The sequence below is a fragment of the Barbus barbus genome, assembly GCF_936440315.1.
Source record: "Barbus barbus genome assembly, chromosome: 12".
Lineage (NCBI taxonomy): Eukaryota > Metazoa > Chordata > Actinopteri > Cypriniformes > Cyprinidae > Barbus > Barbus barbus.
The window spans coordinates 13,284,833-13,311,641 of NC_136740.1; the positions used below are offsets into that span (position 1 = coordinate 13,284,833).

The window sequence follows — 26,809 nt, forward strand, 5'->3', positions numbered from 1 at the left end:
ACATTATAAAAGAGTATGCAATAAGTATTGAGTGTAAATATAATTTTAATTCAAATTATTAAATGGATGCCACCATATTGGGACAATAAATCCCTCCCTACACCTACCCCAACCCTACCCCATACTTTATTTTCAACTTTTCAACTATTTACTTCATTTTCATTGAAAATAAATGCCTTTCTAAAGTGATATGAGATTTGAAAAGCGGGGGTGTGAGTTCAGCAAAAGGTGGATTTGAACTCGGGTCGGCTTTGCCAAAAGGACCACAGCATGCACTTTACCACCTACACCACTGGAGCCGTTGTTTGATAAATGTCTTTTGTAGTGTTGACTAGCCCAATCACATATTGGTGGGTGGAGTTAGTGTATATTTAATTTCCTTCAGAAATCATTCTAATATGCTGATTTTTTATTTATGTTGGAAACAGATGTGCCACTTAATGTTTTTTTGGAACCTGCGATACTTTTTTCAAGACTCTTAGATGAATAAAAAGTTTGTAAAAATTACAGCATTTATTCAAAATCTTTTAATTGAAATCTTTTAAAGGGGTGGTTGACTGTTTTTTTTCTAGGCTTGATTGTGTTTATTGGGTGCAGTCAAATGTGTTCATGCTTCGTTTTTTTTAAAACGCATAATTTTTCATATAATTTACCTTTATTCTACACCGCTCTGTCTTTTCTCTGTTAAACGCCCCGATTATTTCCAGGTTTTATGAAGCCCCTTCCTCAGAAATAAGCGATGGGCTCAGATTGGTTAGCTGGTCCAGTGTGTAGTGATTGGCTAAACCACCTCTAGTGTGCGTCTAAACGTCCCACCCCTCAGCTCAGCAGCATGTGCCCCGGTTGTATTGTAAACAATGGCGTCGTCTATATTGCTTATCAGTTTGAGCCCGATTGAGATGCAGAGAATATTAGTGAAGAGGATCGTGCAGAACCTGTGCAAGCACGGCTTTTAATGGTATGTTTTTTGTATATTGTTGGTTTATACTTTTAGATACGCTGTTATTTGTAAGTGCTACTGCTTCTGTTAATTTTTGTAATATACGGCTTTATCCTGATTAAAGCTTTAATACAGTATAGCAACCACAAGTGCGTCCATGTATAACGCTTCTCATAGCTATGAGAAAATAAGTGAGAGATAAATGAGAGAAAGAGAGAGAGAGATGCAGAGCCGTGTGCGAGGAACAGTATTAAGAACGTCTCGGTTACGTATGTAACCCTCGTTCCCTGAAGAAGGGAACGGAGACGTCACGTCGGTGACCGACGAATTGGGATCTCGCTTAGAGAGACCAATCCCCTACGAGAGTATCTAAACAAGCCAATGGATATTGGCATGCGATTATTGCATCCAGCTGCCGCTAATCACAATGTGAGTATAAGTAGGCAGCGGGTGCAGCGCATATTCAGGTTTTCGCTGAGGAGCCGAGCCGGTGACCCGGCCGCTCAGCGGTGGTACAGCAGCCGTGGCGACGGGACGTCTCCGTTCCCTTCTTCAGGGAACGAGGGTTACATACGTAACCGAGACGTTCCCTATCAGTCGGTCACTCCGAGTCACGTCGGTGACCGACGAATTGGGATCCCTACCAAAAGGCCACGGGTACTGCCCCTTCCAGTGTCCTGTGGAAGCCTCCTGAGCCCCTATTTTTTGGCGCAGGTCAGGGCTACCGCAGAAGACCAGTTACTGCTGCCATGGCACTACCCACTCAGTAAGACTGGATAACACTGGGAAAACGTACCCGTTCTAGTTGGAACCGGACGCTACGGAAGCTCGCCCTTCCCGTAGGAGGTTCGGAGCAATTACGCATATGATCAACCTTAGGCGCATATGGAGAATTAGAGGAAATTGTACCTCATGGAGATTGGCAGAAGACCTGCCGGGGAAACACGGGCTCTCAGGCTATACCGTGGACTATACACATATGGGGTCCAAAAAGGCCTTTCATATGGAACCCAGCCCTCTACCGGTTCTCATGGATTCAGCGAGTGAGGGCCTGGCGTCAGATGCTCCGCCACATCTGACTGCCGAGGGGACGGAGGAACTCGACAGGGTCTACAGTACGGACTCTCTGGAGCAGTTTTAGCAAGCCGACCCGAAAACGGAACCTCTCAGTGCTTCTACCCGTTTGAGGTGAGAACACAGGAGGAAACCGGTTCCACACGAAGGCTATAGAACCTAGCGAACGTGTTAGGGGTCGCCCAGCCCGCAGCTCTACAAATATCTGCCAGCGAGGCGCCACGAGCCAACGCCCAGGAGGATGCAACAGCTCTAGTAAAGTGAGCTCTCAACCTGAACGGGCAGGGCACACCCTGTACCTGATAAGCCAGGGTGATGGCGTCCACTATCCAGTGGGCCATCCTCTGCTTGGAGACGGCCTTCCCCTTCTGCCGACCTCCGTGACAGACAAAGAGCTGGTCTGAGGTCCTGAAGCTTTGTGTCCTGTCAACGTAGCATCTTAGCGCTCGGATGGGACAAAGCAAAGCAAGGGCTGGGTCTGCCTCCTCCGAGGGCAGCGCTCGCAGGCTCACCACCTGGTCCCTGAAGGGAGTAGTGGGAACCTTGGGCACGTAGCCAGGCCGGGGCCTCAGGATTACCTGGGAGTCAGCCGGCCCAAACTCTAGGCACGAATCGTCGACCGAAAATGCGTGCAGGTCCCCTACCCTCTTGATGGAGGCCAATGCAAGCAGGAGCAGAGTCTTCATTGAAAGAAACTGCAGCTCAACTGACTGCAAAGGCTCAAATGGGGCCTGCTGTAGTGCTTTGAGCACCAGAGACAGGTCCCAAGAGGGTATAGAGGGGGGCCGTGGAGGATTTAACCTTCTTGCCCCCCTAAGGAACCTGATGACCAAGTCATGCTTACCCACCGACTTCCCTTCCACGGGGTCATGGTTGGCAGCAATGGCAGCCACATAGACTTTAAGGGTGGAGGGAGACAGCCTTCGCTCCAACCCCTGCTGCAAAAAGGAAAGCACGACTCTGATCGGGCACTTTCGGGGGTTTTCTCGGTGAGAAGAACACCACTCGACGAACAGGTTCCATTTCAAGGCGTAGGCCTGTCTCGTGGACGGCGCTCTAGCCGAAGTGATGGTGTCAACTACCCCTTGGGGTAGGTCACCTAGAACCTCCGTGTCCCGTCCAGGGACCAGACATGTAGCTTCCAGAGGTCTGGACGCGGGTGCCATAAGGTGCCCCGTCTCTGAGTCAGTAGATCCTTCCTCAGAGGAATCTGCCAAGGAGGGGCTGTCACGAGGCGCATTAGCTCTGAGAACCAAGTCCGAGTGGGCCAGTACGGCGCCACGAGCAGGACCTGCTCCTCGTCCTCCCTGATCTTCATATTGTTTGTGCGAGAAGGCTCACTGGGGGAAACGCATACTTGCGAAGGTCCCGCGGCCAGCTGTGTGCCAGTGCATCCGTGCCGAGTGTTCCGTCGGTCAGGGAGTAAAACAACTGGCAATGAGAGGTTTCTAGGGACGCAAACAGGTCTACCTGAGCGGGTCCGAAACGTCTCCAAATCAGCTGGACCGTCTGGGGATGGAGTCTCCACTCTCCGGGGAGCGCAGCTCGTGACAGCTCGTCGGCTGCCCGGTTGAGCAAGCCCGGAATATGAATGGCACGAAGCGACCTCAGATGCTTCTGACTCCAGAGGAGGAGGTGGCGGGCGAGTTGCGACATGCGACGGGAGCGCAGACCACCTTGTCGGTTGATGTACGCAACGGTCGCAGTGTTGTCCGTGCGGACCAATACGTGTTTGCCTCGTAAGCGCCTTCTGAGACGGATCAAGGCAATTGATGTGCCAGTGCAGTTGGGGGCCCGTCCAAACCCCCGACACTGCAAGCCCGTCGAACGTGGCACCCCAGCCGGTGGTGGAGGCATCCGTGAAAACCACAGCATGCCTGGAGACCTGTTCCAGGGGCACTCCTGCCCGCAGAAACGAAAGGTCTGACCACGGGGTGAGGGTTCGGCGGCAGGCCGGTGTGACTTGGACCCGGTGAGTGCCGCGCTGCCACGCCCACCTCGGGACTCGGCCATGGAGCCAGTGTTGAAGCGGCCTCATATGAAGCAGCCCCAGCGGCGTGACTGCCGCTGCAGCTGCCATATGCCCCAGGAGCCTCTGAAATTGTTTCAGTGGGGCCGCTGTCCTGCTCTTGAACGCATTCAAGCAGTTCAACACCGACTGAGCACGTTCCTGCGTGAGGCGTGCTGTCTGACTGACCGAATCCAACTCCATACCGAGAAAAGAGATCCTCTGCGTCGGGGAGAGTTTGCTCTTTTCCCAGTTGACCCGAAGGCCCAACTGGCTGAGGTGTGAGAGCACCAAATCCCTGTGTTCGCACAACTGGTCCTGAGACTGAGCCAGTATGAGCCAGTCATCCAGGTAGTTGAGAATACGAACGCCCTGTTCTCTCATGGGAACTAGGGCTGCCTCCGCAACTTTCGTGAAGACACGGGGCGACAGGGACAGCCCGAAGGGCAGGACCTTGTACTGATATGCCCGTCCTTCGAACGCAAACCGCAGGAATGGCCTGTGGCGCGGAAGGATCGACACATGGAAGTACGCGTCCTTCAGGTCGATCGCTGCAAACCAATCTCGGGGACGGACGCACCCGAAGATGCGTTTCTGCGTGAGCATCTTGAACGGAAGCTTGTGAAGAGCCCGGTTCAAGAGACGCAGATCCAAGATCGGTCTCAACCCACCGCCTTTCTTGGGTACAATGAAGTAGGGGCTGTAAAACCCCGACCTCATATCGGCTGGAGGGACCGGCTCTATCGCATCCTTCGCCAGTAGGACTGCGATCTCCGCGCGCAAGACAGGAGCATCTAACGCTTTCACTGACGTGAAGTGGACGCCCCTGAACTTGGGAGGACGCCGGGCGAACTGAATCGCATAGCCGAGTCTGATGGTCTGGCGGAGCCAACGAGACAGACTGGGAAGCCCTAACCAGGCCCCCAGAAACCGTTCAAGTGGCACCAGCGGGACCACTGACGTACCCGCGGCGGGGCAGCGAGGAGAAACGCAGGGACCGTGCTCGGGCGTCTCTTTGCCGGTCCGAAGCAGGGTCAGCGTGTGTGGAACACCAACCTGCGTTTTGGCAGAGGGTGCGTGGGTAGTACGGTTGACCGCACTCCCGAACCGCCCACAGCTGCTCACTGGCGAGAGAGGCGGGATAGTGTGGATCAAGACTGACTCGTCCACAACTTCCCGTCCCCTCGGGGGACCCAGAGATAGAGGAAACTGCTCTTTTGTCGAGTTTTTGGGTGCCACTGACCGAGAGGTCAGTGGCGGGGAAAAAAGAAACAAAAGATTCTCCGCCCGGCCCTCCTCCGGGGGAGGGAGTGGTGCGTTCACCATCTCCCGAAGAGCATCCCCCCCCATCTCCGGGTCGCCCGTCTCAGGGCCGCTTGCTCTTACGCTTACCACCAGGTTTGGCGGGGGCCTGGACGGGCGGGGCGGCTGCCCTGCGGCCGGCTCCACGGCGCTGCTTTGCTGGAGGCTGCTGCGTTTGCAGCGCGGGAGCGGGGGCGGCGGCAGGCGGCCGCCCTCGGCGACGAGCAGGCTGAGGCGCTGCCACCGGCGGCCGGGTGGAGGCAGCAGCTGCACGCCGGGGCAGGATGTGCCTGATGGCCTCAGTCTGTCTCTGTGCAGCGGGGAACTGCTGGGCAAAGTTCTCCACTGTGTCACCGAAAAGGCCGGCCTGGGACAGAGGGGCATTCAAGAACTGTCTCTTTTCTGCCTCCCTCATGTCCGCCAGACACAGCCAGAGATGGCGCTCCTGGACCACCATAGTGGACATCGCACGGCCCAGAGACCGCGCCGTAACCTTCGTCGCCCGTAGCGCGAGGTCCGTGGCGGTACGAAGTTCTCTGAGAACTTCTGGGTCGTGACCACCCTCGTGCAGGTCTCTCAGTGCCTTAGCCTGATGGACCTGCAACAACGCCATAGCGTGTAAGGCGGAAGCAGCTTCACCACAAGCCGTATACGCACTGCCGGTCAGGGCCGACGAGTGCCTACAGGCCTGGGAGGGGAGCAACGGAACCCCACGCCAAGTGGTAGCAGTAGTTGGACACAGTTGCATCGCAACTGACCGCTCCACTGACGGGATGCCCGCATACCCCCGCGCTACCCCACCATCAAGGGTGGTGAGGGAGGACGAACTACCAGACCGGTTTCGGGCAGTGAAAGGTGCCTTCCATGATCTAGTGAGCTCATCATGCACCTCCGGGAAGAAAGGCACCGGGGTGGGGCCCTGAGAACCAGCGCGAGCCACCCCGAGAAACCAATCGTCCAACCTAGAGGGTTCGGGACGCGGTGGAGGATTCCACTCGAGCCCGACCCTTTCGGCGGCCCGGGCAAGCATAGCCACCATCTCTGGATCCGAATCCGGAACCGTTGACCACCCAGAGGGTGGCAACGGTGCCGAATCATCATCCCCAGAGTGGTCAGACTCACCCTCCGATGCAGCGATTGACATCTGGTCATCGAGGGGAGCACCAAAGGATACAGCTGGTACTCCATGAGAGGGTCCAGCATGCTCCCTTGGCAGCTCCACAGGCTGCGAAGTGCCGGTGGCAAAAAGAACCCCCCCCTGAGGGGAATTCCTCACTGTCACCGTAAGACCAGTCCGGCCACTGTCAGAGGTAGTGGTCCCTCGGCTGCCGCCAGGGGGAGCCCTAGATCTAGGCAGGGGCACGGGCACTCCGCCCCTTTGCAGGAAACGGAGCCTGGTCCGCAACTCCGCGATGTTCATACTCCCGCAGTGAGAGCATGACTCATCCACGAAAGCTGCCTCAGCGTGATCAAAGCCCAGACACGAGAGGCAACGATCGTGACCATCACCCGGCGCCAGGTAACGACCGCATCCAGAAACGCACGGGTGGAAAGGCATCTTGAAAAAGACGCGTCTTTAAAAAGACGTTCCACCCGTGAATGCTCTTTTAGAGAAAAGCACTCTTTTAGTGTGCTGAAGCGCACAGGGGAGATGGCCGCTTGCAGCACGATCAGAGGGTAGTGCAATCCGATGTGTGCAACCCACTCGACAAAGGGAGACCACCACCGCTGACGCGCCGTCACACCAACACACTGACTTGCAGACACTTTGAAGAGTTGGTCAGGAGCAGAACGAAGAACGCTCGGCTCCGAAGCGAAAAGCTGAATATGCGCTGCACCCGCTGCCTACTTATACTCACATTGTGATTAGCGGCAGCTGGATGCAATAATCGCATGCCAATATCCATTGGCTTGTTTAGATACTCTCGTAGGGGATTGGTCTCTCTAAGCGAGATCCCAATTCGTCGGTCACCGACGTGACTCGGAGTGACCGACTGATAGGGAACCGCTGCTTTAGAATATTGATTTTGAAACTTGTGAATCCATTAGAATCGTTAGAAGACAGAATCGCGATTCATATATGAACAGATTTTTAGCAGCATGGCCTCGCCCCCTTTGTTACATGTTCCCGGGGGCGGGGTTTATCTGGGTTTGTGACGTAACGGACCTGAGAAGTAACTCGTTGTAGTCCCTATGAGCCGTTTTTGTAGGCATTACCTGCCAGAATATTAAAAGATGATATCGCCATTTGCATTGAACTTTCAGCGCCGCAACTTTGCAGATATCGTTTATGCTCAAACAGAAACATAACACACTAACTAATGTTAAAAAAGTGAAATCGCAATCAACCACCCCTTTAATTTAAGTGACATTCAGGAGTGGGTTCATATTCTTGATATTCTATCATTGTCAATATTATCAGTCATTATCTATTTCTTCTTAAACTGTTATGGTTTAATGCTGTATATTTTTTTTGCTGTATTTGACTATCTGTATAATCTGACTATCCATGGTTTGCAACTGCAACCACATGTCCTGGACGTGGCAAATGTCTACTGTCCATCTATGTATGTTCTGATTGCTTATATTGTTTTTGTCATTGTGTCCTTGAGTGTCCATCAAGTGTCCTTGAGCTTGGGAAAGGCGCTATACAAATTAAACATTATTATTATTATTCTTATTGTTGTTGTTGCTGCACTGTGCAAACTAGGGAAAACCATTTCACTGCACTTCATCACATGTAATATGTATGTGACAAATAAAAAAACCTTCAACCTAGGGTTAATTTGAAGCAGAACAAGCACTGTTGTAACACTGATGAAATGGGTAAAAAATATTGATCCGTCTTTTCATTCAGAATTTCTATGAAAATTAAATAAAAAATTATTATTTAATGGACAGCATTAAAATCGGATTAAAATATTATCATAGAAGTAGCTTCTTTAGCCCAAATCACGCTAAAAATGGCGTTTTGACTCAACTAAACTCTCCACTCACTGTGTCCTCCTGAACAAAACTCCCACACATACAGTACATGCTTTCTGGTTGTGGAGATCTGTGCCGTCTCCAACCTAACAGAGGGGGAATGAGTTCATTTGTGTATTTTTTCATGCTTATTCATCGTACAACTGTGCAGTGCAGCTTTCACTGGCTGTGAAACACTGAAAACAGATTTACACACGCTTCTCGACACAGTGCAGTGCAATTCACAATCAAGCTCAACACATCCAGGCAGTTACGCAACTTCTTGTCAGGGGGCCTCTCTCTGCTTACAGCTAGAGGCTGAGGGGCCAGAAGTGGCAAAATAGCAAGAAAGGCTGAAAGCCTGCTTTTCTTTCCTCCTTTCATCTCTACTGTATCCTTTGCCCTAGTGCCCTGGGCAAAATAAAACAAATCTCCATTTCTTTTCCCACTTATTTGTTGGTTTAAAACAGCAGATTTCCCAGGATGCCCTGTTATGATCTGCTTTGTGTTGACTATCTAAATGTGTCAGCTAAATTCAAGTCAGGGCACAAACCTTTGTTCAGTAATTGTGTGGTTTCTGTAATGTCTGCACGCCTATGAATATAATACAGAGAGAGACACTGATTCAGTTATGATGTAATGACACATGAATATATAACTACTGAATCTTGGCAAGTGTGCGTTTATTTAAGATGAGAAATAAGCATGTTGTTGAGGAGTTTAGGAATAAGGACTGATTCCTGATTTGGCAGGTTTTGGTAAGTGCTTTTCTCGCTTAAACGAAGGATGTAAATTAATAAACAGTGACTTATTTAAAAAATGTAATTTTTAATAAAAAATTACATTAATAATAATTTATGTTATAAAGCCATTTGCACCGCATTCTTCCATCACTTGATCTTTTATTTTGGTGTGTCAATCTATTAAATTACTTAGTATATGAAACCATGATCCGCACTCACAAAAAAGTCTTCTTTTTACATTTTATTGTACATTTATTACACATTTATCACCAATAGGGAAAAATCCCATCCCTAAATTTTTCCCTATTGGTGATAAATGTATAATAAAATGTAAAAAGAAGACGGAGTGCAGATCATGGTTTCATATACTATGTATTAAATAAATATAATTAAAAATGGTGGATTTATTTCTTGTTGCACACCTGAAAATATGTATCAGTTGCCAAATAAGAAAATAAAAAAGGAATAAATAAAAAGGGGTGTAATGCTATTATTATACATTATATGCATTATGTATAAATTAACATTTAATTACTTAGGCAATTGTATCTATTTAGATGTAAAGTAAGTTTTTTTTTAATTGTGTTGAAAGTTTGTCTCATTTTAATTTAATGTAACATTTGTGTTTTTTCTGTGCAGTGGAAGAGTATAGAGGAGGGGGCCTGTGATGCCTTTGGCAGAATTCTCAGAAGTCAGCAGAAATCAGACAGGTGCTGTCAAACAAAGACACTGTATCAGACTCAACAGGGCTCTGATTGAGCTGCTGTGCATGTGACTGTTGGGTGTGTGAACGGAACTGAAGGGTATAGCTCTGTTCTCTAGAAGCCACTATGTGTTTGTGTGTGTGCGTGTGTGCGCAGGTCTGTATTGGGTGTGTGTGTGTATACGGCGGTGTATTATGCACGTGAATCCTTTTGTGTAGATGTGTTCTAGTGTGTCACACTGTGTTGTGCTGTTGCCTGGTCAGAGGTATGTCCATCTGTTGCTGACCATCAAAGAGTCTTTCCTCTTGTTGATGTCTTGAATCCATCAATCACCCCTTGTGTTATTTAATAACACAAATGACGTAATACTGCACATTTTCTTGAATGCATGTATATTTTAAGGATGATGCATGAGCACGATGAGCAAATTAGACTACAAATCAATAATCAAATGAACAGTACCAAAGGGATAGTTTGCCAAAAGTGAAAATTCTGTCATCATTTACTCACCCTCATGTCGTTCTAAACCTGTATGATTTTTTTTTCTTCTGATGAACACAGAAGATATTTTTGAAGAATGTGGATATCCAAACAGTTGTTGTTCATGGGGATTAGAAACTGTTTGGTTATCAACATTATTAATAATCTGTCATAAATGATAACAGAATTTAAATTTTTGGGTGGACTATCTATTTAAGTTCATGCAGCAAACCATGAACTTAAATTAAGGAAAAATGCAATCGAGGACAATGTCAATCTATGACTTTGGTTAAGTAGGTCCATACCTTTAAAGTTAAGTTTAATTTAAATGACCAAATGAAAGTTTGATGTCTTGTAGTGTAACTATCAAGTAAAAAGCAATAACATATTACCATTACATATTTAATACACGATGAGTGCATCTTAATCTTTATTTAAAGAAAAGGTAAAAGCATTGTTTTATATATGTCATGACAGTTTTTGGGAAGTCACACTACATGGCATTTTTCAACCTAAAATCTAATCTTGCCTTATTTAAAAAGAAAAAAAATCGTTAAATTATCTGATTTTTAAAGAGTTATATTGACCTACACACACACACAAAAGAAAATACATTTTAATAAACATTACTATATCTATACACATATATATAATTTTTTATATTTATTTTTTATTTTAAGTAAACTGTTAAGTTTTATTTTAAGTGAATCACTCATGTAATGGCAGCAGCACTAGAGCACGAGCACAAAGTGGCGGCAACAGCGGAGCCCGATCGCAAAATGACCGTCACAGTTGATCTTCACGAATCAAGTCAAGTCACAGTTGATCTTCATGAGCTAAGTTAGGTCACAGTTGATCGTCGTGAGCCAAGTCACGTCTCAGCTGATCGTCCAGAGTCTCGTCACGTCTCAGCTGATCGTCCAGAGTCTCTTCACGTCTCAGCTGATCGTCCAGAGTCTCGTCACGTCTCGTCAGTTCATCCAGAGTCCTATCAACCCCTGTCTGTTGCACCCGGATATTCAAGGTCAGTCCTTCGATATACCAGTCGGGTATCCAGTGTGAGGAATGCACCGCTGGTGTCTGCACGCGCAGCTGGTATCCTCAAACCTACTCACTCTAGCCCTCCTGTTCCTGAACTGATTCCCCTGTCTGAGGTGCTTCCCATGATGGGGATCGCTTTTTGGGTGTTTTGGCTGCGTACCCCACTACAGAACTCCCAGAGGCAATGGCGGCCACTATGATGTCTCCAGAGGTGGCGGTTGATGCTGCAGAACCTCCTGAGGTAGTGGTCAAAGTCAAAGTCAAAGTTTATTTATAAAGCACTTTTTTTAAAACAACAAGTGTTTATCAAAGTGCTGTACATGCAATAAGTAATAAGAAAAATGATACAACCAGTGACACTAAAAAACACTAAGAGACAATAAAACAATAAAAAGAAGCAGCTCTCACATAGCGTTAAATGCCAAACTATAAAAATACGCTTTTAGGCTAGATTTAAAGACAACAAGTGTTTGAGCCTGTCTAATGTAGAGGGGCAAGCTGTTCCAGAGCTTCGGTGCCGCAACTGCAAAAGCCCGGTCACCCCTGCTCTTCAGCCTTGCCAGCGGGACAACCAAAAGCAAATGGTCAGCAGACCTAAGTGCTCTTAATGGAACGTATGGCTTAATCAAATCGGACAAATATGTAGGTGCTACCCCATTAAGAGCTTTAAAAACAAAAACCAGAATCTTAAAATTAATCCTAAAACGGACAGGTAACCAATGAAGGGAAGCCAGAACCGGGGAGATATGTTCCATCTTTCGTGTACCAGTCAGCAGACGAGCTGCCGCATTCTGGACCATCTGTAGTCTAGAAAGAGAGGCCTGACTAATGCCTATATAAAGGCCATTGCAGTAATCCAAACGAGTTGAAACAAAGATATGTAAAATTCTTTGAAAGTCTTTAGGAGACAGAAAAGATTTTACCTTGGTAAGTTGTCTCAACTGGAAAAAACTAGATTTAACTACAGAGTTAATCTGTTTATCCAATTTAAAATCACTATCCAAGATAACTCCTAAATTTTTAACATAGGGCTTCACAAATGGATTCAATTCACCAAGGTCCAAACCAACTGAATCACAGATACCTCCCGGAGTAAACAGGATAACTTCAGTTTTGTTTTCATTAAAATTTAGGAAATTTAGTGCCATCCAGGCCTTAATTTCCTCTAGGCACTGCATTAGAGGCGCTAGAGAACTGATATCTTCTCGTTTCAATGGCAGATAAATTTGCGTGTCATCTGCATAGCAATGAAAGGAAATACCAAACTTCCTAAAAATCTGTCCCAAAGGAAGCATATACAAGGAAAACAAAATAGGTCCCAAAATGGAGCCCTGGGGGACCCCACATGTGAAAGAAGCAGTGGTGCTCGTTGCTGTGTTCCCCTAAGTGATGGTGCCTGCTGCAGTTTCTCCAAAGTTGGCGGCTGATGCTGCAGAACCTCCTGAAGCGGCGGTACTCTCTTCAGTTCCTTACATGGTGGTGGCGCCCAGTAATGCACTCTCAGCTACTCTCAGTCACGGTCGAAGGTACCATTGCTGAACTCTCTGCATTTGTTGAAATTCTTTATGGTACTGCTGTAGAACCTTTAGAGATGGCGGCATCCGCTGCAGAACCTCCAGAGGTGTCAGTGGTATCCACGTATCAGCTCTCAGCCTATCCTGTCACGGCCATGGAGGCCAACAATGAACCTTTCTTTGCTCATGTCACGGTCTATGAACTGTTGTCTGAATCGGCCAAGGTGGCTGGTTATGAACTTTCATCCTGTCCCGAACTGGCCATGGAGGCCACTTATGAACTTTTATCCTGCTCTGAACCAGCCGAGAAGGCCATTTCTGATATCTCGTCCTGTTCTGAACCAGCCATGGAGGCTGATTGTGAACTGTCCGGTCACAACCAATGAGTCTGATTCTGAACTGTCTGTCTGTGTGAATGCTGTCAATGAATCTGATTATGAACAGTCAGTCTATCCAGAATCAACTCAGAAATCTGTTTTCCTCAAGGGGCCTGATGTTGAATCACCTGTCTGTTTTGATTTCATCAACACTACTGATTTAGTATTATCTTCCTGCCCAGTATCACTCCATTAATTGTTTGTCAGTTCAGTTCCAGTCAATGCTTTCGGTTTTGGACAGTCTGTTCACCCTATCTCTGCCAACACACCCTGTTTTGAATCATCTGCTTGTCTGGTCTCAGTTAACGCACCTACTGTCAATCCTATTTCAGTCACTGATTTTGATTATGAATTGTCTACCAGTCCAGTTTCAGTCAATGAGTTCAGTTGTGAATTGTCAACTCAACACATAATTTTCAATGATTCTAATGTCGTACTGATTACCAGTGAGATACTAATTAACTTATCTGATTTTATGCCAGCTGCCAATTCCATTTCAGTCAATGCTCTTGTATATGAACTGTCCGCTTGTCCAGCTTCAGTGAGCAAGCCTTTTTATGAACTATCTGCCAGGCCAGTACCAGTCAGTGCACCCAATTGTGAAATATATGTTGGTTTAAATTCTACAGTTAAATCTGATTCTGAATTATCTGTCTGTCCAGTCTCTACTAATGTGCCTGAGTGTGAACTGTCAGCGAAACTACTGATGAACTTTTTGTGTTCCCTGCCTTGGCTCTTGGGGCCAAAAATGCTCTGTCTGTCTCGTGTGTCTCAGTGTTCCCTAGGTCCCAGTCCCTAACATGGTCTACAGTTCTGGACTGGTGGTCCTCTGCTCCGTCTCCTCCACCGTGGTTGTCTACTGCTCAGGTCTGGTGGTCTTCTGCTATGCCGTGGTGGTCTTCTACATCAGTCTGGTGGTCATCTGCTCCACCGTGGTGGTCTTCTACTTCGGTCTAGTGGTCATCTCTTCTGCTCTGCCGTGGAGATCTTCTACTCCGCCCTGGTGTGCTTCTGTCCCATCTGTTTCGCCCTGGTTGGCTCCTGTTCCGTCTCCTCCGCCCTGGTGGGCCCCTGCTCTGTCGGGCCTGTCCTGGCCTCTGGCTCTGCCTCAGTCCCCGGTCCCTCCACTTCCATGTGGACCTGGCCCTCTGTCCCTCTCCCTGTTCCGCTCCACCGCCCTCCTGAATTATATTGAAATAGGAGCGTCTGGAAGCCGCTCCTTGGGGCGGGGGGCTATGTCACAAATCCGGTCTATGAATTTCAGTTCACTCACCACCAGAGGTCACCCGCTCACCACAAGGACTCTCACACTACACAGACTGTTACACTATACCCTGGACTACATTTCCCATCATCCATTGCACTGATTGTACACACACACACACCTGAATGCACTGATTACACAGACACACAGCTGGGTCCGTGTACTTGGCGGCCAACAGATTTTCCTTTTGAAATTAGAAAACCAAAATCGGGAATCGAGTGTTCACTGATTTTTTGATTTAATATTGAAAGTAGAAAAATTAGAAAACGGCTCCTTTTTCGTTTTTTTAATTTTTTCCAAGAAACGAAAAACAAGAATTCAGCTTAATTTTTCGTTTTTCGTTCAGGGGTAGAAAAATGTATAAACAGTTTGAATATTCGATTTCTACACGTGGGCGGAAATTAAATGTCCCTTTCTGCTGATTGGTCAGCCGAAGATCAAACCTTGCCGTCATCAGTTCTTCCGCAGTTTCGCGAGGCAGAATAATAATAAATTGAAAAAACGAAAAATATTAATCAATATTAAACTATCATACTTTCAATATTAAATCAAAAAATGAGTGAATGCTCGATTCCCGATTTTGGTTTTCTAATTTCAAAAGGAAAATCTGTTGGCCGCCAAGTACACGGACCCAGCTGAATCCCATCAGACACGCTTTATAAGCCTTGGACTTCTTCCAGATCGCCGAGGATTGTTTAGCATCTGTCACTGTGATAGCTTTACGGAGCCTGCCTAGTCTAGTCAAAGTCATAGTCTTGCCCGTTTTCCCCGTGTTTTTGATTCTTGCCTGTGTATCTTAGATTTACACATTGCCTTACTATTGCTCATGTTTACGGATTACCTCTTTTGTCAAGCTCTCTGGATATTGTTAGCCGTCGATCGACCACGCCCGTTAAGGATACTTCTCTTGCCTTGCCCTCAATATACCTGTTTTCCATTGCCAGATCCTTGCCTGTTTAATGACCACGTCTCTGAATAAAGCTTTGCAGATGGATCCGAACGCTTCCTCTGTTACTTCCGTTACATTAAGTTTCTTAAAAAATAAATAAAAATAAATTTTATATATATATATATATATATATATATATATATATATATATATATATATAATTTTCTTGTTGCATGCCAGAAAAAAAAGCCAAAAAAAAAAAAAAAAGATGATACAAAAATGTATCATGTAACTGATTTATTTTATTTTTTTTTACAAGTCCTATCGAACTTGACACACAATCATGAGGGTCTGCAGGGGTTAGACCACATGACTTTTTCCACATTTTCAAAGAATAAGGTGTATGCTGCAGTTATCTATTCTACCCGTGTGCTTTGCTCACCATGCTTAATGATGCCATGCTCCAGCAGTCTGCGTCCCAACAGCTCGGCCTCCTCTCTGGTGGGCATTTCACCTTCTTGCAGAAGCCAGTCTATAAACTCTGAGGCCACCAGTGTCCGCTCATACGTCACTCCCTCCTCTTCACACGTCTGCAGCAGGGTGTTTTCAGTGTTCATCAACCTGCAGAGAGAGACGGCGTACTCATTAACATGTCAAACTCATTGCGTATATCATTAAGAGATCATTCATCACAAAACAGCACGATTCCTGAAGAGATTTTCACATTTCATCAAAACAAGGTCAAAGTTCATAGTGCTGCTGAATTTCGACAACAAAAAAAGAGCAAAAGAACTTTCAAGAAATGCAACATTCTCCATCATTCAAAGGCAGGTGCTGACGGGTCAAAACCAAACACTTTCACAAAGACATGCTGTTTAGTTGTCCATAGCTAAATAAAGATTGCCTTTAGAGATACAAGTCTTTAGAGAAAACTGAGGAAAATAAAACTTTCGCTGGCTCTTCCACCATTTCAGAATTGATCATTTCTAGAAGCATATGCATAGAAGATATTACAATTGCAGACCGCTTAGTGCTGCAGTCTTGTCAAGTCATGAGAAACTAATGTCAGAGCTCAAAAATAAGGGTGCTGTCCCAGGGTAAGAGAGTATTGGGCTAGCTGATTGAACTGTCATTTGCCTCATTAAGCAATATAATGTTATGAACATTGTTGCTAATGCAAATTCTGTTGAACACAGCTGATGTATTCTATCACTCAAAAGTTTGGGGGCTGTAAGATTTTTGGTCGCACTTTATATTAAGTGGCCTTAACTACTATTTACTTACAGTACATCAAAAAATACGTACAATGCACTTGTGTCCATGTATTGCAAAACACTTTTTCTGCTATTAAGGTGGGATACGGAAAGGTTAGAGACAGGTTTGGTGGTGTGGGTAGGTTTAAGGGTGGGTTAAGGTGTAAAGGATGGGTTAACAGTATAATTGTAAATGTATATACAGAAATCAATCACAGATGTAATTACATGCAGGTATTTTTAAAATATAAGTCGGGGCTCGCAAAATTGCTAGCCCGACGTCCTGGGGCTATTGTGTTTTCCAGTCGGGCTACCAAAATGTATCACTGCCCTGCCCGACGGGCTATCTTAAATACAGGGCTCCCACGCAGTGTTCCCTCTAAGCTGAGCCACCATGGCCGCGCAGAAGAAATAATGTGCCTCGCGCACACAAAAATAAGTTGGGAAGCCATTTGATTGAATGCCGCCAGTAAAAGGGAAAGAATAGCAATGCTCGGGCAAACCGCTATAGAGCTGATGTCACGACAGAGTTAGAACCAGTGAATGCGGTTTACAGGTTTCATAGAAAAATGCTTAATATTTTTTTTGAACCTGTGTTACCTTTTTCTTTGATTCTTTGATTAATAAAAAGTTTAAAAGAACAGCATTTATTCAAAATAGAAATATTTTCTAACAATAGAAGTCTTTACCATCAATTTGATCCATTTAACACATCCTTGCTGAATAAAGTTTATTTAACTTTCTTTAAACTTTTTAAAAGTATCTTTAAAAAAGAAAGAAAAAGATTTCTGACCCCAAACTTTTGAATAGTTACTATTGTAACACAAAATCTCTAATTTGACTAAACACTGTTCTTTTTAACTTTTTATTTTTTTTTAAATATCACAGGTCCCAAAAAATACAGTATAAAAAATATTTCCAAAAAAATGTTTCCAACATTGACTAAAAATCAGCATATTATAATGACTTCTAAAGGATCATGTGACTCTGAAAATACTGCTTTGCTTCACAGGAATTAATTACATTTTAAAGTATATTAAAATAGAAAACATTTATTTTAAATTGCAATAATATTTCACAATATTATTTTGTGAAATAATATTCAGTATTTTTTATCAAATAGATACAGCCTTGATGAGCACTTTTGAACTGCAGTGTATTGTACAGTAAAAATGTTTTCTCAGGTAACCTAAAATGTACATCATTTTAGTTACATCAAGGGTCAAATCAAATATAAATAGCACATTAAAGTTCAAAGTTACACACTTTTTTGTGTGCATGCTGTACAGGTCTGGTATAAAGAATTATTTTGCTCATAAAGGGATCCAGATGCTAAAAGATGTCTTCAACATCTATTAAAAGATAAAACCTCCATTAGGACAAAAGGGAACAATCTGAATAAACATTGAAGCAGAAAGTTCTTGAAGCTATTTAAGGGGCCATACGCCTCTTTTTACATTTGGCTTTAGTAACCCAAGCCCACAATGTAGGTATACTGACAACACTAGCAAACAATCCTTTAAAAACACCGGGAAGGCATTAAAAATACCAAGATAGTTGACAAAGGCTAATCACGGTTGCTTAGAAAACATTCCTGGCCATTTTCCTATGTACTTGACCATAATCATACAGAGTACTCCATATACTCTGAAAAACATTTTATATTTATGCTCCATCAGCAGACTGAGCTCTTCAGCAATAATGAGAAGCGATCCAAACAAGCTTCCCTAAGAGCAAAGTCTGCAAACACTGACCGCAAGCACAAATGTGTCCATGGTTATTACATAAAAGCACACTGGTGGTTTGTGTGACAGTTGTCTCCCGCTGGACTTCATCTTCCTGTTATGCAAGAGCAGGACAGCCCGCAGAGGAACGTCTACAGTGCAGCAGGACAGAGACTGCATGCTGCTACCTCGACCTCATCCTGGTCATAATCGCAGAGTAAACACAAGCTGCTATTGCAAGATGGGTAAACCATTCATGGCTCAGATTAACCTTGCTTCGACAGTTCCCTACTTTAATATTTCACTAGGCAAGTGCTTTTTGGTTGCATCATGTAGAGTTTGATCCATTGTAAAGCTAAATTAAGACCTGAAAAGAACTAATATTATAATCATCTTTCAAAGAAACCTTAAACAGAAGTTATTTTACATGCCTAAAAAAAATTAAAATGTAATGACCAGTAATGACCCCTTGATCAGTTTTATTAAAATCTAGGTACCAATTCACAATCCAATCATGACAACGCAGAACTAGAATAATGTTCCCTAGGACTGAGATCCTCAACTAGTTTTTTAAGATCTGACCAAAAAATATATATTTGCAAAATAAATATTATGAAGTACCTTATCCTTGAGGAATTACTTATTAGGCCTACTTACATATGTTACTAATGACTAAATTACTAAAAATTAATTTAAAGTAAAAATGACTAGATCACCTATTGTCTTTCTATAAAATTAATACAGAGTTCTGTCATGAAACTCTAAATTGGTGCAGTCTGATAGGTCCAACTTAATCTGACCTAATGACATCATTATCATATGCTCAGCTGATTGGTTTTCTCCTGTTTCAGTAGCCAATGAGCTCATTGCTCAATATTGAAATACCTGGCTTTCATTGGCTGTAGCCATTTGGCAGCGCACTTCTGAAACTCTCCACCTTCCCCAGCTCCACCTATATCTACGAGGTGATTCATGTATGCTATATGGGATTATTCATTTGTGTTATATGTGCAGCAGCAGCAGCAGCAGCAGTATTTCTTACATGCTCACAGCAGCATGTTGTGGATGTATTGGCAGTAGCAAGTCTCTGTACTTGATCTGCCGCAGCAGCATAGCAGATTTATTCCGCCAAGACCAAATACATTAACATTGTCATGTACATTACCATGCCAATCCCTCCGAGAGTTGTCATGACAGAATTATAATTAAGACAAATAACTGTTTAACTGTTGAGTCATGTACAGCAGTGGATAACAGTACAGCGTAAAAAAAAGATTATTGGAGTATGTGTTACAAGAAAATACTATTTAATTTTTAATTTCATGTTTAATTCAATGTGTTATTTGCCATTTTTTTGTAACTATTTGTCAAATTTAAAGCAATTTCTGAATGAAAACTGTTTTACTACCATTTTTTTCTGTACACACAACACGCTAAAATTATTAAAATATATTTTAAAAAGAAATACAGAGGTCAAGACGACAAAAACAAGACTGGAAAACTAATCAAATAAAATGAATATTAAAATCATCTTAAAAAAACAAATGTTCAGTAAACCAAAAGGAAGTATTTTCTCTTTTTACAGTAAACATATAGAGCGTGTGGTTTTGTGTTGAGCTACATCAGCAAAGTGACAACATGCAGGTTAAGAAGCTACTTCTAAATGTAACCAGCTGGAACACAGCATGCTCAATCTGCTTGAAACCTGTGTTTCTATGGACACTGTTCATTTACCGGACAGACTCCAAATGCTCAAAATCAATATGTACAGACTTGTGTCACACATGAACAACAGCATAATCACATCCTAGAGAGGAAGAGTAGAAAGGAAACTACCTTGCTTGGTCTTTAACGACCTCTACCTCAATAATGAATAAGAAGAAGAGGAAAAACATGATAACGTTAAGGTTTAACAAATGGACATCAGAATTTAATAACCTCTCAGAATTTGAATCATGTATGAAAGCGCTTACTTCTCATATATCTGTTGGCCTCTCATAAAAACTTTGGCTTTACTGTCAAGCGGAAAGGTTCCGTCGTCCTTCCTGAAACGGTAGAACAGTTTCATATCTTTGAACTCCTGGTGCTCATCACAAACTGTGAGGACAAACAGATTCAAAACAGGTTTGTTGTAAGTTAAGTGCAGCTGAACAATACACACTCCTACAAGCAATGGTTTAAAGATCAAACTAGTTTCAATGACAGTGTAACAGAGATCATGTTTGGTGTACTTTTACACATAAAATTAACCTGAAAATGAAAATTCTGTAATTATTTATCCTTGCTGCTCTTTTCCATATAATGAAAGTGAATGGGGACTTGGCCTGTATAGGCTATAAATGAGAACAACAAATACCCTACAAATATCACAAAAGCGGTCAATATGATTTTGATACTCTAATACTGATGGAAATTTAAGCTGTTATTCATTGACCTTCTCCCTTTGCTGAAGCTCAAAAATTGACAAAAATGGTACATTGTAGCCAAATTATGAGAAGAATCAATTCTAGGGATGTAACGATTCACTCGACTCACGATTCAATTCATGATTTTGATTTCACGATTCGATTTGATTCACGATTTTATTTTTTTTTACAAAATTTGATTTAAGACAAATTATAAATTAAATATGTCCTTTTATTATTGCTTGGACAAAATGCTGCACATTTCTTTGTGAAATTAAAATATAACTCTATAATAATATACTAATATAGCACCTGCATATTATTGCTCTTTTGTTGGTTTTGATTGCTTCTATTGTTCTCATTTGTAAGTCGATTTGGATAAAAGCGTCTGCTAAATAACAAAATGTAATATAACTAATGTAAATGTAAATAACAAAACTAAATAGAAATTTTAAAACAAGCCCCAAATCAGATAAATAAGTAACACAAATAAAATAAATATCTTCATATAAAAAAAATAAGGCTTTGTCTGTGTTCTTTCCATTTAAAATTAGAGGCAACCACTGCATTTTAATCATGATCCAAACAAAGATGCTGCATACATGCATCATGAACAGTTTTTAATCTAAATTAGATTAAAAACACCATCTAAACTTTTCTAAAGACAGTAAGTTCCGCTCAGACATACATTCATATAAACTCCTACCCCTAATTGAATCGCTATTTGTTTAGCATCTCAACCGATTTGAATCGTCACATATTTTAATCGATTTTCAACCAGCTCGCGGTTAATCGTTACATCCCTAATCAAATCTAATCAAAGAATCAATTCACAATTCTGATGACCACTTTTATGATACTTTTACACAGATTTTTTCCATTTTTGGAGCTCAATAGCCTCAGTCCCCATTCACTTTCATTATATGGAAAACAGCAGCCAGGATAATCTTTATACAGGAATGGAATAACATGAGTAAATAGTGACATAACGTTCATTTTCAGGTGAAGAATCCCTTTAATATAGTGGAATACAAATCTAGGAATGCAAATACTGGATGTGATGGACAAACCCACCATGGTGAATGATGCTCTGGTCAAGAAGTTTCTGCATGATCTTGATGGAAGTATCTCTGTCAGACGCTTCTTTGTGCTCAATTAGCCAATCAATGATCTCCTTGGCCACAAAGCAGTTTGGATAGGTGCGGAGATGATGCCTCCTGTCTTTAATCACCTTAGCCTCATGGAGCCGTAGCCTGGAAAACAGGAAATAAATCAGATCAACCACCATCCTCCCACATTTTGGTGTGAATTATCCGATCAGCAACCAGCATTAAATAACCAGCAATACAAAACATGTAACTTCCTGACACACTTTTTAAAACTGACCTCCATACCTACATTTACAGAGCTTTATCTTTCCTGGGTCATTTCATGAAGATCCAGCCTAAAATAACTTTCTGAATTGTCTTAAAAAGTAGAAAAGTTCCAGATAGGAAAACCTACAACTGACATAGAATGAGACAATTATAAAATGGAAATTTATATTTCAGTTCACCTCACCTCAAATGTGTAATGTGCTTAGACTAACCTTGAGTTTGTCAAAATTCAAGATCCAACATGTGGCTTTTGTCTATTATGTCTTTGGTCATTATTATGGTCATTATCATAAATGGATTGAATTTGTCTAATTGTATTCATATTTATTATGTCATCTGATCTTATGCAATAGTTTTACTGCACCTTTCACTTAATCCTCTGTGTTAGATTAAGGAATTTATGACAACCAGGCCAAACCTTGGTCACTTTCATTTCTTCTCTTCATAAAATAGCACACCTCCACTTAAAACCACTTAAGTTTTTTTTTTTTTTCGATCAAAAAATAAATGTTATTTTTTCAACCTCATGTCATTTCAAATAAAGACTTACTTTCTTCTGTGAATCACATACAGATGAACAGTTTTTGTCCATACAATGAAAGTCAAAGGGGTCCAAAATGTTTTCAACCCCACTGACTTTCATTACATAGACAAAAACAGTTTAAATTATCTTCTTTTGTGTTCAAGTCATACAGCTTTGGAACAACATGAGGATAAGTAGATAATGCTAGAAATTCATTTGTGGTGAACTGTCTCTTTAAGAGTTGTAGAAACAATTTGTTCACAACCACAAGAACAGAAACTACAATAAACCATAAAAAGTGCTCAAAGTGTGCAGGCAAAGCTTACGCACGCCATAACTGTGTCCATCATATCTTGTCCTAACACTGATAGCTATATATTCTGAATTATATTATCAGCAACAAGCAGTCATGCAGCAGTTGACGCAACGGCATGGGGCTGACAAGTGACTAAACAAAGACTCGCACGACTGTAGCAGTGTGCAGCCAGTAGTTCATACCATTAAAGTGCACTTTGGCACTTTTTGACACCCAAACAATAGAGCAATGAGAGACATGTGGTACAATATTACCATATAATAGCTTGAGTGAAATGTCAGCTACGCCTGGTGTATTCCAGTGGCATATGAGGGGACGACTAAAATAAGGAGCAAATTAATGTTTATGTGGTTTGCTGTCATGTGGAACTAATGAACTAATTGATTCAAATTAATTATCATTTCATGTTTAATATGAAATCAAATCCGTTTAATTTGATTGGGATGCAGCGTTATTATAAAAACTGAAATAAAAATAAAGACTAACATAACTCGGAATCTAAATGGAATCTAAACTAAAAATAGACTTTCATGATTGCAATGCTAACTAAAGTTTTTGACACATGATATACTATAAAACTTGATCAATTTAAAGGATTAGTTCACTTTTAAAAAAAACTTTTGCTGATAATTTACTCACCCCCATGTCATCCAAGATGTCCATGTCTTTCTTTCTTCAGTCGAAAAGAAATTAAGGTTTTTGATGAAAACATTTCTCCATAAAATGGACTTCATTGGGACCCAAACGGTTCAAGGTCCAAATGACAGTTTCAGTGCAGCTTCAAAGGGCTTTAAACGATACCAGACGATGAATAAGGGTGTTATCTAGCGAAACGATCGGTCATTTCAAAAATAAATAAAAAAGTTTAAGTTTTATAAGCACAAATGCTCACCTTGCTCTGTTCTGTGATACGCAATTACGTGGAAAAGGTCACGGTTGAGGTAGGTGGAAGTACCGAGTCAGTGTTTACAAATGTGCGGAAGGAGGACCATATACACATATTCAAATGTCTTTGTGTCAGTTTATTGTTTAAAATGCCCATTTCGTGTGTGTATCCTGGGTGTTTTAATATTAAAAAGCCTAAAAGAAAATTTTGGATTTTACGTCAACCGTGACCTTTTCCACGTAATTGCGTATTACGTGACGTCACAAACGCGCATCACAGAACAGAGCAAGGCGAGCATTTGTGCTTATAAAACTTATACTTTTTAATTTATTTTTTAAATGACCGATCGTTTCGCTAGATAACACCCTTATTCATCGTCTGGTATTGTTTAAAGCCCTTTGAAGCTGCACTGAAACTGTCATTTGGACCTTGAACCGTTTGGGTCCCAATGAAGTCCATTATATGGAGAAATGTTTTCATCAAAAACCTTAATTTCTTTTCGACTGAAGAAAGAAAGACATGGACATCTTGGATGACATGGGGGTGAGTAAATTATCAGCAAAAGTTTTTTTAAAAGTGAACTAATCCTTTAAGGCCATTAACTATAACTATAAGAATAAATATATAGTTTTCAAATTGTTCTAAATGAAAAAGAATAGCAAAGTCCAGACCACGACTAACCATAATGATACAGAGGAACAGTATCGTTATAAAAACATTGGCAGCCAATCAGAATCTATCCTGCTTTAAAGAGCTTGAGCATTTAAAGTGGGAGGTGACAAAACTGCTGCATGCACTTATAGTAAAAAGAACAATATCGTGTTGGTGTGGATACTGATAGTTATTGTTATAGCTATAGCTATCTTCATATTTATCGTTCTTAATGTGCAGCTGCCTTTACACCTCGCCTGCATTAATAACTACCTTAAAAATATAAAGCTACAATAATAACTCTGTATAGATGTGACCAAAGGGAGTGATAAACTTTATATGCTGTTGGACAATGTTACTCCACAATAAATAAGTGTTTTATTCACTATTTTATCTTATTGTTCAATATATATATATATTTTTTTTGTAATACTTCTGATTATTATGTCACTGCCTCTCCAGATAAAACCCTCTAGTGCATTCTCATTTAAACCTGTCCGCAAACTGAACTCAATTCTGTTCTGACTACGAACAACAAACCTAGTTAGAGTAGAGCTAACCTGACGGCCCGACAGCTGAATCAGGTACTCCTGCGCTGGGACCGGGTAAAATGTGGATCTGCTGTCACTGCCTGATTACTGATTATACAATCCTGAGTCAGCTTTGCATACAAGGTGGAAGATAAAACTGGTTCACTGTGACCTACATCAACAGAACCACTCCTGTGATACTGATATTCCCACACAACTAGGAAATAAAATCTTTCTCTCACCCACCAAATGATGTCCAGTTTACCTCCAGGGGGTCTGTTAGAGATCCCTTAACATTATTATTACATGCACCTGAAACTAAAGCACATTCAGGACACTGAATGTGAAATCCTGTACAAGACACAATAAAACAGCTCCTAAATAAAGTTTAAATAATAAGTGTTAATGTGAAATACAAAAAAAAAAAACTACATGCATCCTGTACCGGGATTCAGCAATTATTAATCAGATGTATCGACTAAACACCTTTCTGCTTCATTCACTATCACTGTCACAGTTCACTGCGAACAGAGCAGCTGTCTGGAGAAGGACAGAGGCACAAGCATGTTCACCAATCAGTCACATAATGCATAAAAATTCACCATGATTGTGATCAACTGCAAACAAAATTTAGTTTTTTCAATGGAATACAAGACTCTCCCCAGCAGATTTATAGAGGTCATTCCATTAAAAGGGTGTATTTTGTGTACTTTATGAATAAACCAAGACTTTAACAAAGAAAAACATGTTTACTATCCCCATTCATTCATTTTCCAAACTGTCAGGGTCAAAGGGTCAAAGAGATGCTCTCAGGCTGGATGGCCAGCACTTTTGCTCTGTATTTTTCTTAAAGGTATAGTTGACCCAAAAATTACATTTTTGTCATCATTTACTTACTCTCGTTTTGTTCTAGACCTGTATGAATTTCTTTCTTCTGATGAACACACATATATATATATATATGTGTGTGTGTGTGTGTGTGTGTATATACAATGAAGAATGCAGGTAATCAAAAAGTTGTTGGAAGCCACTGACTTCCATATTTTTTTCCATACTAGAAGTCAATGGCTACTGGCAACTGTTTGGTTACCAACATTCTTCTAAATATCTTCTTGAATTTTCATTTTTGGTTGAACAACCTAAATGACTGAAGAAGTCCGCCACATGCCACCGGGACGAAGTGCGGTGTTTATTATAAATTATTTATCCGTGCACATTAGTATTTTTAAAAATGAATGTCAGAATCCTTAATCAAACTTTTACATATGATTAATTGACAATCTATATCTACATCATGAATTTACAAAATAAACTGGGTCAATTTTAATTTCATGACTTAAAAGACAGAAATAAATCAAATGGAAAAATTGTGTAATGACAAATAAATGTGACCCTGGACCACAAAAGCAGTCACATTTAGCATGGGTATATTTGTAGCAATAGCCAATAATACATTGTGTGGGTCAAATATTATCGATTTTTCTTTTAAAAATCATTAGGATATTAAGTAGGCCTAAAAATCTTGTTCCATGAAGATATTTAGTAAATTCCCTACCATAAATATATAAAAACATAATTTTTGATTAGTAATATGCATTACTAAGAACTTAATTTTTACAACTTTAAAGGCGATTTTCTCAATATTTTTTTTTTGTACCCTCAGATTGCAGATTTTCAAATAGTTGCATCTCAGCCAAATATTGCCCGATTGGATCTTAACAAACCATACATCAATGGAAAGGTTATTCATTCAGATTTCAGATTATGTATTAATCTCAATTTTTAAAAAATTACCCTTATGAATGGTTTGGTTTTGTAGTCCAGGGTCACAAATGAGTGTGCCAA

At 42.0% G+C, this 26,809-nt stretch overlaps 1 protein-coding gene across 2 annotated transcripts in view; it reads right to left on the reverse strand.

Annotated features, from left to right (window-relative positions):
• The window catches only part of LOC306878179 (DEP domain-containing mTOR-interacting protein-like), a gene marked incomplete at its 5' end in the record, with an annotated part of 47,106 nt that overhangs the window by 19,261 nt on the left and 1,036 nt on the right, over positions 1 to 26,809 (reverse strand). For both annotated transcript variants that reach the window (XM_079430362.1, XM_079430361.1), the window contains 3 exons: positions 15,743 to 15,921; positions 20,251 to 20,374; positions 21,757 to 21,935. In XM_079430362.1, coding sequence (XP_079286488.1) covers positions 15,743 to 15,921; positions 20,251 to 20,374; positions 21,757 to 21,935 — 482 coding nt within the window. The remainder of the gene's footprint in view (positions 1 to 15,742; positions 15,922 to 20,250; positions 20,375 to 21,756; positions 21,936 to 26,809) is intronic.